The sequence below is a fragment of the Benincasa hispida genome, chromosome 10 (assembly GCF_027475165.1).
Source record: "Benincasa hispida cultivar pf3 chromosome 10, pf3_genome.v1.1, whole genome shotgun sequence".
NCBI lineage: Eukaryota > Viridiplantae > Streptophyta > Magnoliopsida > Cucurbitales > Cucurbitaceae > Benincasa > Benincasa hispida.
The window spans coordinates 52,193,399-52,203,321 of NC_143487.1; the positions used below are offsets into that span (position 1 = coordinate 52,193,399).

The 9,923-nt window shown below is 32.4% G+C and overlaps 1 protein-coding gene across 1 annotated transcript; it reads right to left on the reverse strand.

The window, feature by feature from the left end:
- Positions 1 to 972: 972 nt before the first annotated feature.
- DGL1 (dolichyl-diphosphooligosaccharide-protein glycosyltransferase 48kDa subunit family protein) lies at positions 973 to 6,176 on the reverse strand. Its single transcript, XM_039046988.2, has 13 exons — positions 5,724 to 6,176; positions 5,332 to 5,468; positions 4,943 to 5,068; positions 4,730 to 4,783; positions 4,480 to 4,593; positions 3,985 to 4,040; positions 3,837 to 3,878; positions 3,215 to 3,290; positions 3,001 to 3,072; positions 2,794 to 2,919; positions 2,598 to 2,702; positions 1,757 to 1,840; positions 973 to 1,281 (listed from the first exon to the last, which is right to left on the reverse strand). The coding sequence occupies exons 1-13, from the start codon at positions 5,989 to 5,991 to the stop codon at positions 1,234 to 1,236; spliced, it is 1,308 nt and encodes a 435-aa protein (XP_038902916.1). The 5' UTR covers positions 5,992 to 6,176; the 3' UTR covers positions 973 to 1,233.
- Between the last annotated feature and the right edge of the window lie 3,747 nt (positions 6,177 to 9,923).

The window sequence follows — 9,923 nt, forward strand, 5'->3', positions numbered from 1 at the left end:
GAATATAGTGGGGAGGTGCCACCTCTGAGAGATTCTATAACAACTTTAGTTACAGTCCGCTCTAGAAAGTCACTGATAGCTTCTTCTCGCGATGAGACAGAGTACACTGATATCAATGAGAGGTATAGTCTATTCTAGAAAGCCACTGATAACTTCTTCTCGCGATGAGACAGAGTACACTGATATCAACGAGAGGTATAGAATTACAGACAGAGTGAGATGTAGAACCTGTACTAGATTGAAAGAATCAATGGCAATAGAATTCCTGTTAAAGTTAAATGTAACTCTAAGGCACTTGTTGATGCGCTAATAGAAGTCAGATTTCTCTACAGGCCTCATATTAATATTAGAAAAGAGATGCTTCTTTCTCATGTTCATTGACGGAAGTCTTTGGTTAGACGAAGTTCAGAGGTGGAGCGAGATACCTCCATGCCGAGAAAGTAATACAGCGGATGCAAGAGACAAATTAGTTGTCAAGCTCATTGATGAAATCGAATAAAAGAGAAGAATCATTCCCGATGAGAATGTTGTCGTCAACGTATAAAAGAAGGATCCTAACCTACAGAAAGGGGTGAATGAGATAATCTCAGCCGCTTTACCAAGCGACATGTAATTGAACTAGGGAGAGGGGAAGGAGAGGCTACAGCACAGGTGGGTAAGGGCGAAGTCATCATAAAGTGGTTGACTGGACAAAATATAAAATACAATAACAAAAAACAATTTCGTGCCATATTGGTAAACATCCAAAAAGTTGCAAACATTTTCTAAAATGTACTATTTAGTTAAATATTTGCATAAACAAAACAAAAAAAACAAAATTATTACAAATCTAAAACATGTTTAATTGAAGTGAGCTTGTTCAAGAATAATTAGCACGCATATTTAAAATTTCTGAAGGTTTAATCTTTATCTCCCAATTCATTCTCTAAAAAAAATCCAATTTTTCATTATAATTATTGAAAAAAGAAAAGATAAAAAAAAAAAAAATTAAAATTTCCACGTGATGCATTGTACATAGAATAATTCTATAGTTAAAACAAGAGCTGCTTCTCAACAAAATTGTCATTCCCCTACATTAATCACTAAGACTAAAGTATCTATAATTTTAGCAGCAACATTCAAAAATTAGAGTACGCAAAAGAAGTAGAGCTCAAATAATAATTCAAAATCAGAAAAAAAAAAAAAACTAAGCTCTGCATCCTCACATTGACTTAATTGCATCTGCAAAGTTGGTTACTTGTTGTATAGGTGAACAATAGTGAAGATGAAGAACCCAGCCATCTGCAAACACAATTTAATTCTAATGATTTACTAAGTTCAAAACATATAATTGCATATTAAGAACTTGGAATATCAATTAAAAATAATGTAAAAATCTTTATGATATTGATTAATGAGCTTAATTACCTCTCCTATTTGTTTTGTAATCTTTGTTTTCTTCCGACGATTTTTTGAATTTGGGTCAAAGAAATGAAACGAATTTTTTAGAAACTAAAAATGGATTGTGTATAGTCTAAACCCGGTGTGATTAAATGAAGATACCATAAATATGGAATAGGTATTCTAACGGAAAGGGCCAAGCCAAAATGAGCTTAACTCAACAGTAATTGGCATGGTCTTTCATCTTAGAAGTAGGAGATTCGATCTCCCATCCCACAGTTGTCGTACTTTAAAAATAACTAAATAAAAATAAAAACCAATCTCCCTGCCCGTCAGTTCCCCGTACACGTCTCAAAGATACATAAAAGAGTCATACCATCGAAAATGCTGATCCATAGTATGGATAGGCTGTAGGAATGAATCTTTCATATTCATTGTGCCTAAAGGGTCTCACTGGAATCTGCAAAATAAGAATATTCAAGAAACAGGAACGATTAATAACAGACCAGAAGTTTTCCTACGCTTCTTTGCCAGTGATGCTAAGTGCAAAACAATATGGCATAGGAGCAACATTTTCTGCCTTCTCAACTGAATCCCAAGCTGAGTGGGGAGATATTTCAACACAAGGTGTTTTGTGTAGCGTGCCACTTATAATTTGTAAAAAGAGTAGATGCATAGACTCCTGTGCCAAAATATTCATTCACAAAGAGTAATGGATCGAATTGGAAAATTTTAGAGGAAAGAGGAATTTTATAGAATCTAATGATATAGAATTCGTAAGCCTTGGATAGTAATATATTAGGCATCGAAGTAAGCTCATTCTCGTTTCTTTGCTTAATATGGAGGATTATCTTTAAAAAAAAAACAGATTAATCTTATTTTCTCGATCAGAAGAACAGCATAAACATTCCTGCCACGTTAACTACTAAAGAAACCAACAATGAATACCTTCACCCATGTGCATGGTGTACACTAAGGTGAATGCTCTAGTGTGGTTGCCTAATACTAACAAGGTGCTAAAGGTATCGCACATGGAGGCACACGTAAGTTTGAAAAAAATGATCAAGTTCCATCGTATGCAAAGAGCAAGTGGCATAATTTCCAAAACTGATGGGGGCAACAGAAACATGACAATTTACTTCTAGCTATAATGGGATCCATCAACTTGCACATTCCCTCTATAATTAGTATGCATCAAGATGAATTTCGAACATTACCTGCTTTGACAGAGATAAGGTAGTGTAGCCAAGTTTTTGATACTCAACCTTGAACTGGAATACTCCATATACATCTGGAACTTTGAAGGCCGCATGATAAAGACCCTACAAGAGAAAGTAGCTATAAATATTTGGGTCCAATCAAATCCATAGGCAAAAATCAAGCAAAAAACAATCATAAAAAATAAAATCATACCTTGTTGTCAGTCGATAAAGTTTTTAAAACATAGGGGCTCATCATGTAAAACTGCACCTGAACATCATCAGTTACATATGGCTCCCATGCCTTACCAGACCACTCGTAAATCTCAACTGAATATTCCTTTAAACAAAATCCAAAGGTCAGAAGAACTCAAATATTTCCATCTCGTTAAGTATTTAGCCTTTCTGAAATTAAAATTACCAATTCATCATTAATCCTGTACATTGCTGGCTCATCAGTTTCCCCAACTTTGTGGTGCTTAACATTAACAGCCTACAAATACAAGCATCAATTTGTGATGTAGCAGTTAGAATTAGCATCTACAATCTAATTCTAGAACAAATGCATTACCGAGTAGAAAATGCCAAAAAGTTAAATTTTAGTTGTATGTAAGACAACCAAAGAAATGCCTCACCTTAAGATGACCTCTCTCGTGGAAAACCCATTTGCTTAGTTCAACTGAAAACTGCTCGTTGCCTGACTTATCATATCTGCTATCACAACATAATCTCTTCAACAAGTATCTTCAACAGTTCATAAGCATGCTAATTACTAACAATTGGGAAATGATCTGATTTTTTTGAATGAATGGTTTTCTGTTGCTTATTTAAAATAAAAAAAATAAGAAAATAAGAAAATAATTACTAACTGATCTAAACTCTCGTCAATGGTCAAGCAATATTCTTCTCCAAAGATTTCAATCCAGGTTGTTGAGGACCAAACCAACAATTCATTATTAATTGATGCAGCTTCATAATTGTTTTCCACCATCCATTAGATAATATTATACATATATATAATGGTTGAACTAAAAAAATTTACTAGTGATGGTCAATTCAAGTTCAATTTACAAATCAAAGACAGCAGCCATCAATCCCCATTAAGATGTCAGGACTCACAATGATTATCAAGACATCAACCATAACTAATCAGAAGAATCACAGTTATTTAAAAAGTCTGATTAGATGTTTCCGAATCCACACAACTAAGAACGTTTTTATCAACTAATACAATCTAGTTCAGCCATCTTGACTTACTTGGTTGGACTTCCAGCCTTCTGCACCCCAGATTTGAAGAATCTATAAACAACAGAGAAAAACATATAGTATCAAGAGATCCTGAGACTGCAGAAGAAGAAAATAAATAAAGATTGTTCCTGGTAAATAAGTTATAAGTGTTCCCTACCGGTTGCTAAACAAAGTTAATGATCCAGAGATCAAAATCCGGGCATTGTTTCTTGCCTGCAACATAGAAGGAAATGTAAATTCTTCCTAAAAAATAATAATAATAAGAGAACTGTAAGGCCAGCGCCAGCATGATATTTTAATCCCTAGAAATATGTATTATTACAACTAGAAAGTATCTGTACATCTAAAGGAAAGTCAAAGGTTGCTCCCCGTCAAATGGATAAAAAGGAGAGGCCTTAAAGATTTAGGAGACCAAAAGAAAACTTAGAACATAATGCCAATGGTGTTAAATTTCATACTTGAATGACCTCAGTTTTTTAGAATTAATCCCAAGCCTCAAAGTCAAGAGGTCGCTCAACTAATCATACATGATAAAGCTCCCTATTCAATACTTCATCTTTTTGTTTATCAAACTTCATGCTCCAGTAACATAGAAACAAACTATTAACAGAGATCCATAGAAAGGAAAGCAGGTACTTAAAAGAAAATAGACCTGTATGACTGAAACCAGAGAGATGGCTGATCCAGTTAGTTGTGGAGGACTTGATAGCTTGGACTTTGGGTTGGCAGAATACGCTGAGGGAGATGCTGAGAGAGCTTTTAGCACCTAAAGAATAAGAGAAGAGAGCTTAATACATAAAACTGGTGACACCTATCCAGAGTTATGTAGTAATTTCCTGAAGCATTAATTAGAACACATTCAATAAAGAAGTTGTAAAGTAAACACTATCCAAGTATCTTACCAAGCTATTGGCAGGATTTAAAGTATGGCCAATCCCCTGGAAAAGTACAGGAGCCTGTGTGGAACATTCATCCAAAGGGTAATTAGAAAAAAGAATTATTACAACAATGACAATTACAAATACAAAATAGAGTTAGTAAAATGGAAGAATTCAAGACCTAAAGTGATAAAACAAAAATGAAAAGATATATATATATATATATATATTACTTGCCTCAATTTTCTGGCTTCCCACAATTACATCAGACTTGATCAAATCGTCACTAGCAATCAATGTGTGATGACCCTCAGTCTCTGATACCGCGTAGCTGGTGTGGTCGATGACTACAGCAGCTGGATCCTTTGGCAGAATATTTCTCATATAAGTATATGAAGTACAGAAAAGCAGCGGATTGTTGACAAAAATTAAAAATAACAGCACTAAGAATAGACAATACATCTGCTCATGGAAATTGTAAAAAAAAAATAATAATAATAATAATCAAAAAGAAAAGTTCCAGTAGAATCTTTTTACACTATACAGAAGCAAGAAATATCATTCTCGTAGGGGGTTGACAATTATGCAACAGATAAAAAAGTAACATGTTCTAGATATCCACCAACCTCATCAAAATCAACACCACATTCAGTGGCAATTTCTCGGATCAACTCAGATGCATTAGAATCAGCAGCAAGAATTAAATCATGGCCCGAATCAACAAAATCCAGTATAGCAGCAGGATCGACGGATCCCCCAAAGCCTACAAAACCCGATAAATGAAAACTTAAACAATTACCACAATTCCAATGCAATCCATTACGAGTAATTCGGAATATCTCGAAGCATACGAACTGAAAATCAATAAAATTCCAAAAAACTGAAAACCCAGTTGACCCAATGTCTCCAATTTCCAAATGGGAAAGAAAAAAAATACAAGAATTCCAAAACGAAGCATAAAAAAAATACAAGAATTCCAAAACGACGCCTACAGAGGACGAAATGAACGAAGGCTTACGTTCGATTGTTGGCGCAAACAAGATCAATGCATCATAGAAATAGCGTCCATATCTTTGCAAGGCGATCTTGGGGTCATCGGCGAGCTTGAAATCGAGGTGGAAACCTCGAGACTGGATGGACTTGAAGAACAAAGAATGTGAAGATTTGATGGCAAAGTCATCGAGTAAGACAAGGACTTTGCGATCTGTTGGATTCTCGGGGGAGAAGGCAAGGCAGAGAAATGGAAGAAGAGCGATTAGCGTAAAGGCGACCAAGGATTTCGACATGGCGTTAGGGTTTTACGAAGTGGCACAGTCCGAGAGAGATCTCAGAGATCTCCTTTCCAGTCGTTCTGTGAAGAAAAGTATAGTCTGTGGAAGAAGGGTGTATTTGAAGTTTGGCCCCAATTGGAAGTTTAATCACAAAAAGACCCCAATAGTTGTGAAGAATTTGCCAAATGACCCCTATGCTTCTAGAAATCCAAAATGAATGAGCTAAATCATTTAAAATACAACTTTTATTTTGTTTCAAAATTTCAATAATACTTTTAGACTTTAAAAAAAACTAAAAACTAATCATGCAATTAGTTTTGAACGGAAATGGTTAGTATTTTATTTCAAAAGTAGTATGAGACTTTCAAAAAGATCAATGGTAATCTTTAACTTTCAAATAAAAGTTCAAAAATACTCATATTATTAATATATAGATGAAAATTGTTAGTACTCATTTCAAAAATACGCATAAACTTTCAAGAGTTTTATTAATGTCATTCATTTAAATTGATTTTTTTTCTTTCATACTGATACACCCATTTTTAAAGTTTCTATACCAAATTCTTAGCAATCAAACAAAACTCAAGCATAAAATCTCACAAAGCCTAACAAAGTCTCTAAATCAAAATATCTCATCAAACTTCAACAAAAAATAATATCAAAATAAAAAGTGGACGACAAAAGAATATCATTTTCGATCATAAAAAATCTTCTTAACTTATCATGTTAAATGGACTAACGGATACTAGAAAAAGGATCAACAAATTCTTCATCACTACAAATTTGGCGATACACATATTTTCTTTCTTTTTTTCTCTCTCTATGGTGGCTGCCAGAAATTACGATCCTATTCTCAATATGTCCCTTTTTTTGTATGTTAAACAAGAACGACATATTAACATAAACTCAACCACTTACGTACATACAACTTTGTCAAAATATTAAATTTTCTCAATTGAAGGGGTTAGTTTTAGAGTTTTAGAGTTTGAAGAAGGTGAATAAAAAGGTATTAAAGAGGTGGGTGGTGGGAAAGAAAGTTAAAATTCATTAGGTTATAGATTTAGAAGAGGGAGATGATAGAGTAAAGATTAATGTTTTTTCTTCTTATATTAATGCTAAGCCCATTTATTAACTTTTTTTAGGGTTAACGATTCTAATACAAATTTTGAAAATTTAAAGGTATTTTGAAACTAGATATTAATGTTTCTGGTTCATATACAATGATAAAGGTATTGTTTTTAACATTATGATAAAGTTTAAGAGTATTATTGAATTTTTTTTAACTTCCGGGATTATTTTAACCCAAAATACTTATAATTTCTATCCAAGACTAATGAAAAATTTATTTTTTTATTTTTTTATTGGTACTATTGAAATTTTGAAAGTTTAGGATAACTTTGATAACTAAGCCATTTATTTATCATTTTTTGTCATAAATGTTAGGTTGTGACAAATTTAATCTCTAAACTTTCAAGCTTTATACTTAATTCTTAAATGTTTAGAACTGTTTAATAAGTTGTTAAACTTCCAATATTGTGTCTATTAAACCTCTCAACTATAAATTGTCTAATAGATTTATGAACTTTCAAATTTGTATCTAATAGGTATTAGATATATTCAGCTTTTTTTATATGAGAGTGAATTTTATGTCTAATAGAACCTTAAAATCGCAATTTTATGTATAGCAAATACATAATTTTTTTATTATAAAATATGACAAATAGGTCAAGAAATTTAGTCCTCATTTAATAAACATTTGATTTTTAAGAATTAAACTTATTTTTTCTCAATTTATTACGATGGGTTGCATCTTTATTATAAAAGAGTTGAATTTTTAGTTAAATACTAAAAATATAAATAAGATTTTTAGGTCACATTTGGTAACCATTTTATTTTTTAGTTTTTATTTTTGAATATTAAACTTATAGACACTACTTTCACCTCTAAATTTTTTCCTTTTATCTACTTTTTACCAATGATTTAAAAAATCACGCAAAAACTTGAAAACTTAAAAAAGTAGCTTTTAAGAACTTGTTTTTGTTTTTGGAATTTGGCTAAAAATTCAACCATTGTACTTAAGAAAAATGCAAATCACAATAAGAAGTGGGAGGAGATAGATTTAATTTTCAAAAACCAAAAACTAAAAACAAAATTGTTACAAAACGGAGCCTTAAAAACTATTTTTTTAGTTTTCAAAACCTGACTTTGAGTTTTGAAAGCATTGGTAAAGTAGATAATAAAACAAAAAGTTTACACGTAGTCAGAAGAGATGTTTATAGCCTTAAATTTTTAAAAATTATAAACTAAAAACCAAATGGTTACCAAATAAATTGAAAATTTAAAGATACATTAGGCTTTTAAAAGTTCATAGATCAATTGACACTTATGAAAGTTCAATGACCAAATAGATACAAAGTTTAAAATTTATAGACTAAATTTATAATTTAACCTAAGGTTAATGTCAAAACATATTTTAACAATTCATTAGACTCGGTGTTAGAATCATTTTCCTAATTATATATTTTTTTTCTCAATGAGAGAATGAAACTCTAATTCATTGTCTGAATGAGTTTAAAAAAATCATTGTTTAAATGGCGATGCATTAATGGAAGAATTATCTCCTGAAATTTTTATCACTAACACATATCATATATTATATGTCAATTGGTCAGCCATTCTCTTCATAATTGAAAAACGAATAAAATTCTTTTAAACTCGAGCATTAGATAATTTAATAGAAGATACCTTCCTAACAACTTTGTTTTGTGAAGCGCGGATAATGTTGTACTATGATGTTGAATGGTTCATTCATTGCAAGTTATTAGACTAAATGTATAGTGTGACACTATTTATTAGACTAATGGATGATGATTTTGTGCAATAAATTTGGTTTAAACATGATTTTTGCTTTGTATGTCGATGGGTGTCGAGAAAATCTCTATCTTATATAGGTAGTATAAAATGAAAAATTTTCAAATATCGAATCTTAAGGAACAGGATTTACAAAAATCCAATTTTTCGACAAGAACCTCCTCAAAGTTTGCGACCTAAGGTAACCGAAAATATTGTTGACTAAGGTTTTAAATAGAAAATATTGTTAGTGAAAATTCGAGTTTTAAATGAAAAATAAAATTTTTGAGAATCCAGATAAAATAATGGAACCTCATTTATAAGCTCTCATCTTCAGTTGTGGGTTTGGGTCCCAAGGGATACCCATGTTTTAGAGGGAGTGAGAAGATAGATAATGATAAATGTGGGTATGGTGACATCTCACACGCGCTGCCGTCCGTCCGGTTAGGTGAGGCACACATGTGTGTCTCCATCTGTTTCACGTACATTCAGAGGCTGCGTGCATTCTTCTCAAGTTATCGTTGGCTCATAAGGCCTATAAAAGGCGCCCTCCTCCATCAGTTTCACATACTAAAAATCTCACTTCACAATCTCCTTTTTCTCCCGTTTTCTGAGCTTATTAGTCTTGAAAGGTGTGAGTTTTTCGACCGATTCCAATGTAGTTTCGTTCGAGACAATTTTATTTCAACAGTTTTATTTTGGAGACGGCGTGGCCATTTTTTAATTGCTTGCATAATGAGCAAAGTCACGAGACATCTTTAAAGAGAGTAAGCTCCATGACTCAGCTTGTAACAGTTTTCTATTTTGTAGGTTCAATTTTGATGTCGTTCGATCGTACCAGTCTTTCGTCCACCAAAGATTGTCGTTCCAACAAATATAAAGTAAGTACAAGAGAAAAGGGAATCCAATAGTTTCAACCTAGTAGAAAATGTACCCATCATGTCTTTTAATTTTTGTACCATTCAAGTGGAATGCTACTAAAATGTGTCCACAACTTTCCGTAACTAACACTTAAAATTATGAATAAAGTTTAAAATCATGGTAGGTTTACTTCTACTTAGAGTATCCATATAATTGAACCCACAAAAGAAAGTTTC

Excerpts from the sequence above, each read along its gene's own strand:
- DGL1 (XM_039046988.2), bottom strand. The coding sequence starts at position 5,991 with ATGTCGAAATCCTTGGTCGCCTTTACGCTAATCGCTCTTCTTCCATTT. Across the intron at positions 2,703-2,793 it reads CTTTATCGACTGACAACAAG|GGTCTTTATCATGCGGCCTT; the intron begins GTATGATTTTAT and ends TTTCTCTTGTAG. Across the intron at positions 1,841-2,597 it reads CCTTATCTCTGTCAAAGCAG|ATTCCAGTGAGACCCTTTAG; the intron begins GTAATGTTCGAA and ends CTTATTTTGCAG.